This window comes from Amblyomma americanum, chromosome 10, assembly GCF_052857255.1.
Source record: "Amblyomma americanum isolate KBUSLIRL-KWMA chromosome 10, ASM5285725v1, whole genome shotgun sequence".
Lineage (NCBI taxonomy): Eukaryota > Metazoa > Arthropoda > Arachnida > Ixodida > Ixodidae > Amblyomma > Amblyomma americanum.
This window is the reverse complement of record NC_135506.1, coordinates 124,641,171-124,659,916: the sequence shown is the minus strand read 5'-3', so window position 1 is coordinate 124,659,916 and position 18,746 is coordinate 124,641,171. Positions and strand designations below refer to the sequence as shown.

The following is an 18,746-nucleotide window of genomic DNA, read 5'->3' as shown; positions in this document are numbered from 1 at the left end:
GTGTGCCTGCCGCGAGACAAGGACGGGTGACCTTGCTGCTCATCGGATGACCTCGCACCCCGTCTGTACAAGATGTCTTGCAGTCGTAACCACAACGCTTGTGGACACTGTGTCGATGGCATCCATGGATGAGTTGAACCGTAGGCCAACATTTTAAAGGGGGAGGGATGTGGAGAACCTGTTTCTCCCTTCATTTCGGTACGGCCCATCTTCACCATTGGGCGTCAGGACAGCACCGGCTGGGCGAGGAGGGAAGTCTCCCACATGGGGGAAGCGGAAACAGCGACGGGAGTGCAACCTCGAAGGCTAAGCGGAGCTCCGCGGAGCCTCTGATGGTTTCTTCGGGGCCAGCCCCCCACCTTCCAACAAAACGCGTCAGCGCGAACAACACCCCCCCCCCCCCCCCCCCGCCCCCCCCGGCATGCTGATTTTGTGTGCCTGCCGCGAGACAAGGACGGGTGACCTTGCTGCTCATCGGATGACCCCACACCCCGTCTGTACACGCTGTCTTGCAGTCGTCACCACAACGCTTGTGGACACTTTGTCGATGGCATCCATGGATGAGTTGAACCGTAGGCCAACATTTTAAGGAGGGAGGGATGTGGAGAATCTGTTTCTCCCTTCATTTCGGCACGGCCCATCTTCACCATTGGGCGTCAGGACAGCACCGGCTGGGCGAGGAGGGAAGTCTCCCACATGATTTTGTGTGCCTGCCGCGAGACAAGGACGGGTGAACTTGCTGCTCATTGGATGACCTCGCACCCCGTCTGTACAAGATGTCTTGCAGTCGTAACCACAACGCTTGTGGACACTGTGTCGATGGCATCCATGGATGAGTTGAACCGTAGGCCAACATTTTAAGGGGGGAGGGATGTGGAGAACCTGTTTCTCCCTTCATTTCGGCACGGCCCATCTTCACCATTGGGCGTCAGGACAGCACCGGCTGGGCGAGGAGGGAAGTCTCCCACATGGGGGAAGCGGAAACAGCGACGGGAGTGCAACCTCGAAGGTTAAGCGGAGCTCCGCGGAGCCTCTGATGGTTTCTTCGGGGCCAGCCCCCCACCTTCCAACAAAACGCGTCAGCGCGAACAACACCCCCCCCCCCCCCCCCGCCCCCCCCGGCATGCTGATTTTGTGTGCCTGCCGCGAGACAAGGACGGGTGACCTTGCTGCTCATCGGATGACCCCACACCCCGTCTGTACACGCTGTCTTGCAGTCGTCACCACAACGCTTGTGGACACTTTGTCGATGGCATCCATGGATGAGTTGAACCGTAGGCCAACATATTAAGGGGGGAGGGATGTGGAGAATCTGTTTCTCCCTTCATTTCGGCACGGCCCATCTTCACCATTGGGCGTCAGGACAGCACCGGCTGGGCGAGGAGGGAAGTCTCCCACATGATTTTGTGTGCCTGCCGCGAGACAAGGACGGGTGACCTTGCTGCTCATCGGATGACCTCGCACCCCGTCTGTACAAGATGTCTTGCAGTCGTAACCACAACGCTTGTGGACACTGTGTCGATGGCATCCATGGATGAGTTGAACCGTAGGCCAACATTTTAAGGGGGGAGGGATGTGGAGAACCTGTTTCTCCCTTCATTTCGGTACGGCCCATCTTCACCATTGGGCGTCAGGACAGCACCGGCTGGGCGAGGAGGGAAGTCTCCCACATGGGGGAAGCGGAAACAGCGACGGGAGTGCAACCTCGAAGGCTAAGCGGAGCTCCGCGGAGCCTCTGATGGTTTCTTCGGGGCCAGCCCCCCACCTTCCAACAAAACGCGTCAGCGCGAACAACACCCCCCCCCCCCCCCGCCCCCCCCGGCACGCTGATTTTGTGTGCCTGCCGCGAGACAAGGACGGGTGACCTTGCTGCTCATCGGATGACCCCACACCCCGTCTGTACACGCTGTCTTGCAGTCGTCACCACAACGCTTGTGGACACTTTGTCGATGGCATCCATGGATGAGTTGAACCGTAGGCCAACATTTTAAGGGGGGAGGGATGTGGAGAATCTGTTTCTCCCTTCATTTCGGCACGGCCCATCTTCACCATTGGGCGTCAGGACAGCACCGGCTGGGCGAGGAGGGAAGTCTCCCACATGGGGGAAGCGGAAACAGCGACGGAAACAGCGACGGGAGTGCAACCTCGAAGGCTAAGCGGAGCTCCGCGGAGCCTCTGATGGTTTCTTCGGGGCCAGCCCCCCACCTTCCAACAAAACGCGTCAGCGCGAACAACACCCCCCCCCCCCGCCCCCCCCGGCATGCTGATTTTGTGTGCCTGCCGCGAGACAAGGACGGGTGACCTTGCTGCTCATCGAATGACCCCACACCCCGTCTGTACAAGCTGTCTTGCAGTCGTAACCACAACGCTTGTGGACACTGTGTCGATGGCATCCATGGATGAGTTGAACCGTAGGCCAACATTTTAAGGGGGGAGGGATGTGGAGAACCTGTTTCTCCCTTCATTTCGGCACGGCCCATCTTCACCATTGGGCGTCAGGACAGCACCGGCTGGGCGAGGAGGGAAGTCTCCCACATGGGGGAAGCGGAAACAGCGACGGGAGTGCAACCTCGAAGGTTAAGCGGAGCTCCGCGGAGCCTCTGATGGTTTCTTCGGGGCCAGCCCCCCACCTTCCAACAAAACGCGTCAGCGCGAACAACACCCCCCCCCCCCCCCCCGCCCCCCCCGGCATGCTGATTTTGTGTGCCTGCCGCGAGACAAGGACGGGTGACCTTGCTGCTCATCGGATGACCCCACACCCCGTCTGTACACGCTGTCTTGCAGTCGTCACCACAACGCTTGTGGACACTTTGTCGATGGCATCCATGGATGAGTTGAACCGTAGGCCAACATATTAAGGGGGGAGGGATGTGGAGAATCTGTTTCTCCCTTCATTTCGGCACGGCCCATCTTCACCATTGGGCGTCAGGACAGCACCGGCTGGGCGAGGAGGGAAGTCTCCCACATGATTTTGTGTGCCTGCCGCGAGACAAGGACGGGTGACCTTGCTGCTCATCGGATGACCTCGCACCCCGTCTGTACAAGATGTCTTGCAGTCGTAACCACAACGCTTGTGGACACTGTGTCGATGGCATCCATGGATGAGTTGAACCGTAGGCCAACATTTTAAGGGGGGAGGGATGTGGAGAACCTGTTTCTCCCTTCATTTCGGTACGGCCCATCTTCACCATTGGGCGTCAGGACAGCACCGGCTGGGCGAGGAGGGAAGTCTCCCACATGGGGGAAGCGGAAACAGCGACGGGAGTGCAACCTCGAAGGCTAAGCGGAGCTCCGCGGAGCCTCTGATGGTTTCTTCGGGGCCAGCCCCCCACCTTCCAACAAAACGCGTCAGCGCGAACAACACCCCCCCCCCCCCCCCGCCCCCCCCCGGCACGCTGATTTTGTGTGCCTGCCGCGAGACAAGGACGGGTGACCTTGCTGCTCATCGGATGACCCCACACCCCGTCTGTACACGCTGTCTTGCAGTCGTCACCACAACGCTTGTGGACACTTTGTCGATGGCATCCATGGATGAGTTGAACCGTAGGCCAACATTTTAAGGGGGGAGGGATGTGGAGAATCTGTTTCTCCCTTCATTTCGGCACGGCCCATCTTCACCATTGGGCGTCAGGACAGCACCGGCTGGGCGAGGAGGGAAGTCTCCCACATGGGGGAAGCGGAAACAGCGACGGAAACAGCGACGGGAGTGCAACCTCGAAGGCTAAGCGGAGCTCCGCGGAGCCTCTGATGGTTTCTTCGGGGCCAGCCCCCCACCTTCCAACAAAACGCGTCAGCGCGAACAACACCCCCCCCCCCGCCCCCCCCGGCATGCTGATTTTGTGTGCCTGCCGCGAGACAAGGACGGGTGACCTTGCTGCTCATCGAATGACCCCACACCCCGTCTGTACAAGCTGTCTTGCAGTCGTAACCACAACGCTTGTGGACACTGTGTCGATGGCATCCATGGATGAGTTGAACCGTAGGCCAACATTCTAAGGGGGGAGGGATGTGGAGAACCTGTTTCTCCCTTCATTTCGGCACGGCCCATCTTCACCATTGGGCGTCAGGACAGCACCGGCTGGGCGAGGAGGGAAGTCTCCCACATGGGGGAAGCGGAAACAGCGACGGGAGTGCAACCTCGAAGGCTAAGCGGAGCTCCGCGGAGCCTCTGATGGTTTCTTCGGGGCCAGCCCCCCACCTTCCAACAAAACGCGTCAGCGCGAACAACACCCCCCCCCCCGCTACCCCGGCATGCTGATTTTGTGTGCCTGCCGCGAGACAAGGACGGGTGACCTTGCTGCTCATCGGATGACCCCACACCCCGTCTGTACACGCTGTCTTGCAGGTGGACACTTTGTCGATGGCATCCATGGATGAGTTGAACCATAGGCCAACATTTTAAGGGGGGAGGGATGTGGAGAACCTGTTTCTCCCTTCATTTCGGCACGGCCCATCTTCACCATTGGGCGTCAGGACAGCACCGGCTGGGCGAGGAGGGAAGTCTCCCACATGGGGGAAGCGGTAACAGCGACGGGAGTGCAACCTCGAAGGCTAAGCGGAGCTCCGCGGAGCCTCTGATGGTTTCTTCGGGATCCGGCCACTGTCGTGTGCGGCCGGGGTAAAGGCCACGTACGCCAAGCCAGCAGCAGTCGAGGTATATGAGCCGTCAGTGTGAACGTGAAGTACCGGAGCCAATGCCACCAGCTCCGCCGCCAACATGTCTAGACGGACGGGTCCAAACGAAATGACCTCCGACGGATGCTGGAGCGCGTCATCAGATGGGACCGCCATTTCGGAGGCAGAAAATGAATGGAGGCCAAATGTGGTGTCTAATCGCAACGCGAACAGGCAAAACTCCGCATTCAACCAGTTGAGGTCGACCTGGAGCAGTGCCGCGCGCAGTAAAATTTGAAGCGCCCTCGTGCTGGTGGTGGAGTAAGCACCCGCCAATGACATTAGCAGGTCCCACTGCGCCGACGCCAACCGTGCAAGAAGACCCGAGTGGGGACACTCAGTCCACCATACGAGAGACGCATATGCGAGGGCAGACAGAATGACCTGTTGATAAACTGCTCTGAGCTGCGGCGCGCACGGAATGCTCCGAGAATGCGGCGCGCACGGGAAAACCCGGCCGACATCGTCGGCGCATACAAACGTTCGCCGCCGATAACCTCCGATGTCGCGCCCTTGCCCCAGCCGGTAAGTCGGAAGTCCTTCTTACGTAGCCTTCTACTTCCAAAAAATGCCTCGTTGATGTTTTGCAGCCAGCTGGCCCGCACTGTGTATTCATTGCAAGTGTAATAAATAGCATATGAGTGTTCACGCTTTGTCGTCCCTTCCCTTTGTTCCCTCGAGCGAGCGGAAGCGCTGCATCTGCGGTATGGAAGTGCGGGGGCAGAAGGCTGTCCCCTCCATAATTCCACAGGTGCTGTTTCGCTCTGCTGCTTGGACAACTGGTTACTCTGACAACGCCAACTACTGTGCTGGCGCCGACTACACCGCAGAATGCATGAATGGGTGCCTAAGAGCTACCACTCAAAATGTCAAGCTGAGCTGCTACTGACATAGAGGCTATAAAAACCGGTCAGAAGAGCATCCAAAGAGGAATAACAAACAGTACTCATAAGTAGCTAGATGATCTACAATGTACTATTTCGCAAATTCTTTACTGTTTACCCAAAGAATGAACACAAGTCATTGGGAAATGCTGCAGACAGCTGCTTACATTTGAGACTAAACTATTTCGACGACAGACTCTCCTCCTGTAAGCTCTGCGGGAAACCGGGAGACTTCCTTCACGTCCTCCTCACGTGTCCTACCTTCCCACACCCTCCATCCCCAACCACGGCGGAGTCATACTGGGAGACTCTCCCAGCCAGCTCCCCTGCTGCTGACCAGCGCCGGATAATTACCGACACCCTGAAGCGAATAGCCCTCCAAGGGCTGTCCTTTGCCCTGTATGGGTAAGCCCCTAAGGGTTGCCTCGTGCCATGTTATGGGGGTTGGCCCCCTGGGTATTGCTTGGCAATAAATGTTTCCACCACCACCAGGCGTGACAATCCAAACTTCTATTGCATATCCGATTCCAAAGACACATACGGCTACCAACAAAAACAGAACCAGCAAACACAATGCTGGCTGTCTTCTAATCATTTCCTACTGACTCCGTTCCTTGTGTTCGCTGTGTGGGCAACTTGTTCCCAAACAAAATTGCAAACAAATAGCACCCTGTTTTCGTGAAGCTTACTGACTTAAACAGTAATAATAAACAACTGTCCCTGGAAACCGGCTCACACTCAATAACACCTCAGTATTGGAAGGCTTCTCACCAGGCACTTGCATCATCCGTAGAAAGCTTAGATTTTAAAAAATACAGACCACAGCATCCATCATTTTAACTGTGACATGATAAGCTGTTCGTGATTAACACAGTTACGTATATGACACATTGAAAACAGACTCTGGAAAATTGTGGCGCATAACTGACCCCATACTTAAAATTCTATCACTTTGCAAAAACCTGGTAGGTGACATGTGACATTATGACATTACGCTGACACGTGTGTCACAGTCTTATACGGAGCTTTTATAATGAATATTTAGTAGGGGTGTGCAAACATTCAAAAATGTTGAATAGTGAAATTAATATCCTTCTATTCGAATATTCGAACAAATCGAATATGGTATTTTCAAAATTATTCAAAACAAACTAAATATATTTTCAGCTTTTCGAATAATTTTTGAATAATGGCATGAGGATAAGCCCCTTAGAAAGCCCAGCACTCCTTCCCACCACCTCCTAGGGTACTGTTCAATACCACAGACTGCTTCCTGTCTCGCCCCTCACTAGACACATTGAAAACAGACTCTGGAAAATTGTGGCGCATAACTGACCCCATACTTAAAATTCTATCACTTTGCAAAAACCTGGTAGGTGACATGTGACATTATGACATTACGCTGACACGTGTGTCACAGTCTTATACGGAGCTTTTATAATGAATATTTAGTAGGGGTGTGCAAACATTCAAAAATGTTGAATAGTGAAATTAATATCCTTCTATTCGAATATTCGAACAAATCGAATATGGTATTTTCAAAATTATTCAAAACAAACTAAATATATTTTCAGCTTTTCGAATAATTTTTGAATAATGGCAGGAGGTACGAATAAGGCCCGCCGTATTTTTCTTCAACGAATGTCCCAAAAATAGCCCCCACCAACACCACATACCATTTTTCCGTGAAAAGTATGATGGACATGAACGGTTCAGCACCACAGTGCAGTCCATTTGTGTAGAGGCATTCATTATGCTTGCACATAACCTCTAAGACTGGGCGACATGGCAGGACTCGGGCAAATTCAGAAAAGCCCTGCCTTGATAGTGAATCTTGGAGGTCATGACTCATACGTAGGTGCCACCAGTCTTATTTCCTAAGGTGTGGTTCTAGAGCCGCTGGGTACCCACTGGTTTTCTAATTGGGCACAAGGCTTCGTATGGCCTGGTACTCTGCTTTTCTAGGATGAAATGCTTAGGAGACGTGTCTTTTACCAGACCAAACAAATGCTAATATTCCTATACCTATAACTTGATGGTCTTAAGTTAATATAGTGACTTCATGTTGTGACTCATTAGCACAGATATGTGTTGTATCTTTTAGCAGCTGTAGCTCTAACTTCATAACTTATAGCACCGTAGAGAAGTGCCACGACTGTCGCTTCAACGTTCTGCACAATTCCTCATTTTGTATGAATATTTGTGCAAGTAGCGAATATTAACACAAATGCTCGATTCGATAGCACTACACCGAATGAAATCATCTTATCAAGCCAACAAAGTGAAGCTGTTTCTTGTACAAGTGTATCGATGCCTCACTAACACACTTTTTAACTTTCTTTCTTGGCTTGATAAGATGATTTCGTACGGGTGCAGTGCTATGAGTGTTTGTCACACATTCATTTTGCTGATGAAGAGAAGGGGTGTCGCTCCACTAAATCAGTTGTTAGTTCTCGTTCTGTCTACTTCTCTTCAGTGTCCTGCTCCCTGTATAGCTTTATGTTTTTATAATCATGTCATACCAACTCGCCCCTCATCGCTCACTCCTTTTCTTGACGACAACGTTTACATCATGCAAGCAGTCACTTGCCTTGGCAAAAAAACAGGCAAACTGAGTTGGTGCCAACTTCAACCCAGAATCCCCCTCCCAATTATGCCACAGCAGGAAAATGTTCCCCCAATGACTAACTCTTCCATGTCAGCTTTGAAATGCCCTGTTGGTTAGAAGGTGCATTGCACAGTTGAGCACCACGTGTGGGATGATTTGCATTATCTTCGAGCACAGGCTGATGCAGTGCAAGAGCTGCACGTACGGAAAAGGCAAAAAAGCACACTTCGGCAGGTTTTGTCCTATAGGCATGCAGTGCGACAAGTTAGAGGCAAGTGATCCACCGTGTAAGCTATCCAAATGCTGGTGAAAATGTGAGCAGAGAAGGCGCACTAGTAGTGATATGCCAGGATTTGATTTTAACACAGACTCTCTTGATCTCAACCATATCTTACCAGGCTTTATCCGAAGGGGATAAAGACTGATGGTGAATGCCACTTGGAAGTTATTATGCAATAGCTAGGTAAAGTGTGCACAAAACTAGTACACTGCTAAGCGGCCATAAACATGAATTAAAGGGCACGGGGACCAACACTGAAAACCCATTTTCCATACGCAGCAATACCCCTGGCTGCATCCTTCTACAGTCGGCATTTGTGTTTGTGACACTAAGCGACTAGTCCCATGAAGTGGGGTCTTTGCCTCGTGAGCTGCTTTTGTCTCACCCACCTGTCCTAGGCACAAAATGCTTGGTCAGGAGGCAGCCAGTGCACAGCAAAAGTAGTGGTGAAGAAAAGACAGAGAAATTAAGTAAACACAAGGAGCCTGAACACCATGGCAGAACATAAGTCATCAAAGAAGCACCAAAGAAGCATACGAACAATGGCAGGTGCATTTGACAAAAACGGCATTGTGCCCCACGGTAGAGAACATACGGCAGTCGTGCTTACAAATGCCTTTCAGGTGAGCTCCAACTGAGGCTTCATGCTTTAAAAACACTTTCACTGAAAGATTGGTTTTGGGATTACTGACCATTGCACTGCACAGAAGGGCAATAATCTTTTAGGGAGATCAGCAGATTCCGCTCACTACAAACTCCTTTGCCCCATCTCTTTACGAACCGCATCTGCCCACGGGAGCTCTGAGCGGCCACATATTAATTACTCTGCCATGGATATTTTGCAAGCAGATGCTTTCACACCTGCTGCTTTTCATGTGAACATGCAGCCATGGTTCTAAGTGCAAGCATGCACTTGCCACCAAAGGAGGTAACTTGCTCAACACGAGGTCTGAAGAATCCTTTGGCAGCGGCCAGTTGGGGCATTTAAAGAGAGCACAATTCAAGGACAGCAGCAGTTTAACCCTTTGACATGCTATGTGCATAACTGCATATGAAGCGGACTTTCAGCTTCTTCTGAGAGTGGGCTACACCTAGCAGTGACTTCTTTGTTTCAAGTGATTTTTGTGCTCTTCACTTCGTAAATAAGCTGGTTTTTTTATGCCACAAAGCAAATGCAGTAAATTATATTTTGCGAAACAGTGAGCACAGCAGCATGTCGTCTGCCATTTTTGTGCAGACCTGTTTTGCCACTGCAAAGGATAGGTACACAGCTTCCACAGGTGGGACTTTGTACTACATGTCTATGAGCTCGTCGCATGGCACGGTGTGTGCACTAGTTGCGCAAGACATAAACCAGCAGTACCCAAAATTAGCACATGCCTGAATGAAAATTCCAAATGGTGTGACACATACACACTGACGTGCTAAGGATTAATGCTAGTCTTGAAATGCCAAGCTTGGAGACACATGCCAGGTTTTTCACTGAACAGTGGTTTCAGCTTTGAACGATTCGAGTTTGGTGCTGCACGCGACGTCTCCAACCACCGAACAGTATGTGTGCCACCTTGATTTCCGCTACGCTCTCCTAGTAGGATAGTCATGCTGTTGGAGACACCAGTGACTGACCAGCTGCATACAGCCATGAACTACAAGCCTCAGTGACCGTTGAAATGCTGCATGCATCTCAGCATCATGCATCACAAACCCGACCAAGTTGCAAGGCGTCCATTTAGCACCCAATCCAAAATTGGCATTGTCATCTGCTTGAACTCATATTTTCTAGCGCTTAGTGAACACAAGGGACAAACACACAGGACGTACTCTAGCATACGTCCTGTGTATTTGTGTGCTTGTCCCTTGTGTTCACTAAGCGCTAGAAAATATGAGTTCAAACAATATCCAACTAGCCCAAGTTTCTGCCTAACTAAATGGTCATCTGCACTTCACCAAATTGTGCAAACAACATTACACAGGTGCACTCATTCAATTATATTAACAGGAGGTTTTAAACTTTCATGAAGAGCTGTAAGAAAAGAGAGCACTCCCTAAAACAATAACTGGTTGTTTGAAAATTCTGCCAAGCAACATATTAATCCGTGACCGTTACAAGGAACAAAACAGGCAAAGTTTTAATGTCACCAACAAGTGCCCTGTTCCAGAGGTGGAGCTTTTTCTGTCACCTCAAGAAGCATGAAAAAGAAGAAAAAACACAAGGTGCATTCCTCATTTTTTTTTTATTTAAAATAGCTGTTAAAAACTGCAGCTGCTTCTCACAGAACACGTGCACAGCAGCAGTGAGCAAGTACACAGTCCAGATTGCTTTGAATCAACACAAAAAAAGTGACTAGAATGCACAATCAGCATGACAAAAGAGCAGTGCATCACAGCATATCATGCATCCAGAGATGACCTTAGTGTGACGAGCGCTATATCTGCATTTCTCACAGCAGGGAACTGAAGCTGGGAACCACACTGCCAATGCTGAGCTCAGTGCAGCACATATGCCATGCCCTGAGTGCTTCCCACATGCAGGAGTCCCACACATGCGTTCGCCTTTATACATTCATAGTGCCATGGGTCACTGGTGAGTCACTTTCCGTATGGAATCTGAACGGCCACCAATGCCAACTCATGCAACAAAGCCATGGGATAGCTCAGTAAACTGTCAGAGCCAGCGAAAAAGGTAAAAGGAAGGTCGCTACTGCCAGCTGTTGGCGGTTCAAAGAAGCTGGCTTCAGCCAGTGGCTTACCAGTGGGTCACACTGCACTGGTGTGACAGTGGTGTGACAAACGACGCACAGTGATTAGGGCTCCAAAAATTGTTACCCCAGCAAATGCGTTTAGTGACTGTGGGGGGCCAGCTGGGTCAAGTGGCTGTTGTTCATGCTGCGCAGCCAGGCGAGAATGGACAAGCAGTGCCGTCACCAAAAGGACAGGCTGGCTGCCATTGCACCACGGTGCAAAACACCATTTCCTTCATGTGTCCCTCAAAGGCAGTCTCAAGATCCAAGCTAGAGTCACAATTTGCATGTTGGAGACCACGCTGCATTTCACACAGCTTTCACCCATCACCATATGAGTACCTTTGTTGGAAGCCTTCCTGAAAAGCTCAGTGGACTAGACCAGGGGGTAATCACACTGGGTTCTGCAGAACCCCAGCCTTCCTTGGAGTGCTTTTTGTGGTTTCCCGAGCGACTAAATCTGCACGTGCCTCAAACACCCCCCCCCCCCCCCCCTTCCTTTACCCATTTTATTTTGGGAGTAATCATACTAACTTTTCAATGCAGACTGTTAAAGCCAGTCAGTATTAACAGATTATGGGCATTTCTCGAGCTGCCATGTGTCTGCATGCTACTTTCTGCATGCATGTTGGGCAGACAAGGGATGAAAGCCAAGACAATGAAGCTCCCCAGCTTCTCTATGCTGAAAAGACTACGAAACCCTGGACTAGACAGTGGAAACCATTTTTATCCTTTTAGCGTTCGCATCTGTGTTTTGCAAACAATTATGCAGCTGCTCTATTCCCCCTCTGGATTACTGTACAGTGTTTGCGTATTCAGGTAAGTTCTGTCTTGTACCAAGTCTGACACTGATACTTATGTGTTTCGGCCGCGCAAGAAGCAAACCAGAATTGTCTGCAACAGGATCGAGGGGGTAACAGTCGCCAACACCAAGCGTCTACTAAAGGGCAGTGGTGGCACAGGAAAGCACAAAGACGTGCAAGACGCTGAGGCAAGCAAGTTCTGCTAGATATGTGGGTCCTTTGGTGGCGCAACTGCCACCCTTTGTGAAAACCTGGTGCTGGCCGCTTTCAGTTCCTCAATCTTGACGCAGACGATTACGGGTCCCAAAGGGCAGCTGGCACCAGTGGGCAGCAACATGCTTTGGCGCTGCTGCAGACCTTGCTGGTCCACAACTGCCTGCCTACCTCAAAATATGGGAGAAAGGCTCACTGTTTCATGGCAGCAATGTTCAGACCCCATAGTGTGGACAAGGTTGCAAGTGTGTTAGCTTGGGAAGTGCTAACACCTGATCTATGAAAGCCAACGGGCAATAGCAAGGGCGCGCCTCTCCTGACTGAGTTTGACACACCTCAAAAAACAAAAAACTGGCACAGTGAAGTGAGACGAGGAATGCAGACACAGAGCGGGGCCTCATCCTGTCTCTTTGTGGCTGTCTAGATCCCAGAAAGGATCTTGAAGCATCGCAACCAACACACTCTGCTCTGTCTGACCCAAAGAGTATATGTACGTTCTGCTGGCCTCAGTAGAAACAGAAACTACACTGGGGAATAGAGGGCACCAGTGACCTGCAGAGACATTAAAATTCATCCAGTATGTGCAACCACATTCAGCTGCTGGAAAGGTTGAGCCGGTTTGTGACTGTGAGGATGATTGGTATACTGAAAAGCAGAACTTCTGCGAGGAACAGTCGGTCAAGTGCCTTGAGAACTGCTCGATGCAGACAGCACATGAGCCCTTAGCATCAGCAAATGCCAAACAAGGCAAAGCATTTCTCAAATACACAGCATGAACCAGGTTTCCTCGTCATGTTTCTGGGCAGGGAATCCGTACTGGTGCCATCCCTTCAGCTTGCCACTGACTGTGGATGCCACCAATCATGCATTACCATCAACCCCAATACAGCCACTTGAACTGATCTGCTTTTTTGGGATTCTGCACGGACTATCGCCACAGTGTCACGTGATTACGAGCTGCGCTCATCTCCGCCCATGTCAGATCATCCAAGTCACGGCTTTGGCACGATTAAAAAAATGAAGCTGCACGAGTTTCTCACAAAAGCCTCTGAGGGTACAACTGTGTCGAAAGAACAGCCCACAATGATAGCAAGTGACCGGGTTACTCTTGTGACAGCAGTAAATGAGATGGCATGCACAATGCACTCAGTGCATGCGCAGAGGCCAGAAGTGAAGGTCAACATGGCATCTAGTAACATCTGAATGCAACATGAGCATAAACACTACTTACTGGTAACCAATGGGCACATGTGTTCTGAGACTGTACACAGGCCCTGTAATACCATGAGCTACTTGCAGCCTATATGCTTGTCCACAGTGCAGGCCGAAATATGGGTAACACTATTTCTGATGTTACAACAAGCCTGTTATCGCCAGAGGGACTGGAGAGAGAAGTTACATGGGGTGCTTTGCATAGGGCAGACACCACATGGCATCCGCACTAACAGGACATCCTGTTTCCTCATTTCCATTCCTCTCAGGAACCAGACGAGGCTTCTGCTAAACATTTAACTGCTCACTTCAGTTTACAGACATTGTTCACAACTAAACGCGTGTGCAACAATGGACACTAACATGCCACGATTCCCATCCGTGTCCCCATGACACCCTGATCACCCGAAGTGTGCACCAGTTGGCTGAAGTAGCAGAAGCAGCAACACAGCTTCAGTAGTGGAAACTGTCGTTGGTGCTCTTTTCCCCTGGCTCAAGAAAGTCTGTCACACTTATGTAAACCAATTTTCAAACTAAAAGCACAATGTACAAAAAAACAGCAAAACACAAATGGAAACACCATACTCCCTCGCATAATTTGCGCAATTTTTTTTTGGCCTTAGAGTCAAGGCTTCAAAAAGGCAATTTCTAGAACACGCCCTAAAAAACTCTACAAAGGTCATAACGCACAATGTATATGGTGTATTCGAACCCAAACTCGCGCCCCTCACTACCAACGTTATATAGTTGCCCGCGTGATGAGGTGACAGCACATGCACAGCTCAAATTAAGCACCAAACGCGGAACAATACAATCGCAAAGCCACCAGGCAGAGGCAAATGGAGATACGAGGCATAAAAAGCCGCTTTCACATGTGGCTCGGATGAGTAGCGGCAAGCAGAATAGCGGAAGTTTCGGAATCTGGTGCGACGCACACTCCGGAGGTTACTGGAAATTTGCTCTCACAGCCATTCATACAGAAAAGCGAGCAAGCCAGGTAAAGGACACGCAGCTGACTTTCTTACTGGAAGTAGTTTGCAGAATTGTCGATTTTTTTTTACATCACTCGCCTTTCACAGCTGCACTTTTCTTTCCAAGCCTGCCCTGCACACACCCGTGTGCAGGCTAACGTGCTTGGGCAACAGGGAGCACAAAATTTGCGAGTAAAAGCTTTTTTTCTTTAAAAAATCCCGGCAAAAAGTTGGTGTTACGCAAATTGCGCCAGTAAATACAGTATTTTCCTTTTTAGTTCGCCCTATAGTTTCATACCCAATCAATTCTGGACAAAAGCACTTTTCAATGGAAAAGAGCAACGCAATGTTTTTCTATATTGTAAGATTTCATTATAACAATCCATATATCCACAGATCTCCGCTCGATAGTCTTGCAGTTTATAGCTAATAATGTTTTTGCTTTTGTAAAAAACGTTCCTCACTGGTTTTCTATGGAAGCATTAGTACTACTCGACGTGAGCGATGAAAAATTTTTAACGAAAGATTTTGCTGCGCTTTGGAAGAATGGATCATTGCCTTCAATAATTTGCACACCAGTATGCTACAATATATGAATATTTATGAATATTTTAATGCTGGATTTTTGAGTTTGCCTAGTGGTTTTCTTTCTCTCGTTCTTTATTTCTGCCTCGCACTTTGTGATGTTTTTGTTTTGCTGTGACATTATTCTTTATGTCCACTGTTTCTCAATGCCCTTTTTGGCCCTGCAAAGTAATCATCATTATCATCATCAGCCCAACTACACCCAGTGCAGAGCAAAGGCCTCTCCCATGTCTCTACAATTAATCCTGTCCTTTCCCAGCTGCGGCCACTGTTCCACCAAAGCTTCTGGCGCCCCCGGCTACGCTTGCCTCCTCTTGGAGTCCACTCCGTTACCCTTAAGGACCAGCGGTTATCTTGCCTTTGCATTACATGCCCTGCCCCAGCCCATTTCTTCCTCTTGATTTAGGCTAGGATGTCATTAACACGCGTTTGTTCCCTCACCCACTCGGCCCACTAAAAAAAAGACTGCGTGATGCGTGCATCGCTCTCGGACAACTGGTCCACTACCAATTTGTGTCACAAATGCTTCAGCCAATCAGAGCCCACTTTCAGTGATCAAAGTGATGTGCATGCCAGGCTCTCCACCTGGCTGCATAGGTAAGCCAGCAGTGGGTCAGCTGAAGCGACAGACTGCAAAAATGGAGCGAGCGGCTGCCGGGTGGCGCTCACCGAAGCCGTCGGGTTCTTCTGTGATGGGTGGCTGTTGTGAGGCCGCTGGCCGTCGCCGCTGGTCGGCTGCCCGCTGGCGTCTGCCACGCTCTGCAACCGCGGGAAGCACTTACTGTGAGCCTAAAGCACGCGTCGATCAGACAATCAGAGAGGAAAAGGGGGATAACCACACGCACCCCTCTTGATGAGGTCGCGGCCCTCGTTGACGAGGTCCCCAGTGAGCTCGTCGTCGGTGAGGAACTGCTCAAAGCCGAGGCAGTGGAGCAGCCGGCTGCCCAGGTGCCACCAGGTGGCCAGGCAGAGCACGCAGATGAGCGTGGGGAAGTAGAGGTTGAAGCCCCGCGCCACGATCGGGATCAGGTCCAGGTGGCCCATGATCTGCACCCATGTTGCAACATTTACGCTCCCTCCTCATGGAAGGGCACGCAATGCACGACAGCAACAATCTGTGTGCAATGCTATACACCGGATTCTTCTCATTTGTGCCAAGACTTCCGAGTCGCAGAGTTGGTAACAGCTAAGCTGCAGAAGGAGTGAGGTAAAAGAGAGCCGACGTCTGGGCACCTTCAAAGTGATTCAAGCAGGATGGAAAGCAGAAATCAGAGAGAACACACACAAATGGCAGTAACTTTTGTATGCAGCTAGAATAAAAGAGAGTGAAAAAAAGAGAACTAGACCAATGCCATAGTAGGCTTAAGTGAGCTTGTCTCCAGCTCAGTTTATGTATAGTGCAATGAATGCAATACTTGAAATTATCCTCTCTTTGAAAGGCTATTTTACTCACAGACAGTCGTAACATGTTCACATATCTTTTTTATGGGCACTTCTGTTCAGATAAACTTATGCTAAGGCAAACAAATTTTCTAGTGGCTTCAAGTTTGTCTTAAAGGGAGAGTCTATTACCCTGCTCAACTCACTGTTTACTTTTACTCTTTACCTTTGAGCCCAGTCAGCAGCGATCTTACCCATTAGCATCCAGGTTCGCAAATTCATAACCTACTGTTAGCACGCAATTCACTCATCACTACATGATGCCTGGATACAAAATTTGATGCCAAAATGTTCTCAGTAGCCAGCACTTTCCGACCAAAATGATTGGCGCCATTGTCGGGAAGCTGTGTGCACAAAAAAGGAGTGTGACACTGAATTCCAATTCTTTTAATTCTGTTCCCAATTCCAATTGCGATTCTTCCAATTGCAATTGACGGTTCTTCGACTTCTCCTCCCACTCAGCCATGGCACACCTGTGTGCTTCCTTTTTCTTCGTGATGTGATGGAACCTTCTCCTCCCTCCACTATACACGGACACGGCTGCACTACTGCTCATGCATTAAAATAGTCGGCTAACCCCTGTGCCTTCCAGACTGTTTAAAAGGCCTTTTGAATTGGCTCTTCACACGACAGACTAGCTGCACGAAATGAACCGCTGCTGATTGGCAACATACCAGATGAGAAACCGTGGAGGTAACAAAATTTTTTATATTGGAGTTTGAATGTGGGTACATTACCTAGCATGATGTGGAGATATGCAATGGTTTTTTTCCTTGATTCCTTCATATTCTGGGCACTGAAGGTTTAAGATGCCTCACTTGTTCAATGTTTTCTGCTCTGCTTGAGCTGACTCCTTTCACATAAAAATGAAGTTCTGTTGCCAGGTAAGTCTATACAGCCGAGCCCACTTACAACAAACATCACGGTCATGCATATTGCATTCGTTGCATCCAAAATTGGTAGTAAGTGGGCTTGCCCTATTATGGACAAAAAACACACTCGGACAAAAGTGACATTTACTTCTTCAAAAATACCTGGCTCCATCAAGCCGCTTTCTAGGCCCTCCAGCATGGTCATGTGCTGCTGGCATGACCCTTGCTGCACACAAGAGTGATTGAACACTCAGCTGCACAGCTTCACATGTGCGTCTGCCGTCAGTACTACGCCGCATGCGAGAGGCGGAAGCGCAGAAGGCACAGTTTTATTTGCGCAGGCGACGCAAACCATGTGATCAGGTAAGCCAGGACGGGCTTATCTCGACTGGTATCCAAACGTCTGAAATCGCTGACACTGGTGGATTACCAGCTGTGTGCAGTCGTTTCGGTTTCAACACTGGTTCTGTGTCACGCATATCAGGCTTCCACTTCCAGTTTACCCGCTTTGGCCAGCCGGCACACACATATGCACGACTGACATTTTAGCCTGTCAAGGCATGCTTGGTCAGCAATTAACTGCAATTTTAATGCCACCTTTTTTTATCGTTCTCTGAAGGATCGACACTTTGTTTGGAGGGGATCACGGGAGCTGGGAGACCCACGTTGGTGTTCGTGCTGACAGGAAGCATGTGATTTTTCACAGTTGGGGTGAGTTTACGGTGCTTCCTCTTTCATTATAACCGAAGGGTGCTGCCGCGGTTGTTCGTTTTATCCGATGCGCAGTTCCATAGCATTAATTCAGTTTGATTGTAGCTCCTGCCTCGTTCGTAATAAGCAAGCATTTATTGTAACCGTGGCCTTTGTAAGTGGGCTCAACTGTGTTACTTAGCAGTGCACCCTGCAAAGTAATGTCCACTGCACACTGCAGCTACCTTCATTATTAAGCACATCACTCATCTTGCAGCAGCTGCATAACAGTGGCTCTGGCGATGGGGCTGGCATCTTGGTGGTCAGGTGCAGTACAATAAGTGGGTAACATATGCCATATGACACATAACTGCATCATGCACAACTAAAAACATCATCATCATTTAGCACGCCTGCAAAACACATTAAACAAGACTCAACGCACCCACGCCCATCCGCCCTCCCACATGCACGAATGCACGAATGCATGCACAGATGCTTGCCTGCCTGTGCTGCTCGCACTGCAAAAACAGGCGAGCAGACTACCTCACGTCCCGCTCGGCCCACAGCTGACAGACACGATGGTGATGCAGATGCCGCCGCTAAGCAATGAACCAAACAATCCCAGCAGTCCTTGCGAAAACGCAACTTGTGGCACGCATTCCATTGTGACCTCTCCTAGGCTTTCTTCCTCAATACAGGAAGTGGACATTTTGTACTCAGCTTGACTACTGTCGGGCTGAAAACATGGATTCTGCTGCAGAAACAGAGCC

The 18,746-nt window shown here is 50.0% G+C and overlaps 1 protein-coding gene across 2 annotated transcripts in view; it reads right to left on the bottom strand.

Moving 5' to 3' along the window:
• Positions 1–18,746, bottom strand: part of LOC144107065 (LMBR1 domain-containing protein 2 homolog) — an 84,637-nt gene that overhangs the window by 20,990 nt on the left and 44,901 nt on the right. For both annotated transcript variants that reach the window (XR_013309211.1, XM_077640044.1), the window contains exons 11-12: positions 15,817–16,018; positions 15,641–15,730 (exon numbers count right to left, since the gene is read on the bottom strand). Coding sequence is in view for 1 of the 2 variants with exons in the window: in XM_077640044.1 (XP_077496170.1) it covers positions 15,641–15,730; positions 15,817–16,018 (292 nt within the window). In the remaining variant the exon portion in view is untranslated. The remainder of the gene's footprint in view (positions 1–15,640; positions 15,731–15,816; positions 16,019–18,746) is intronic.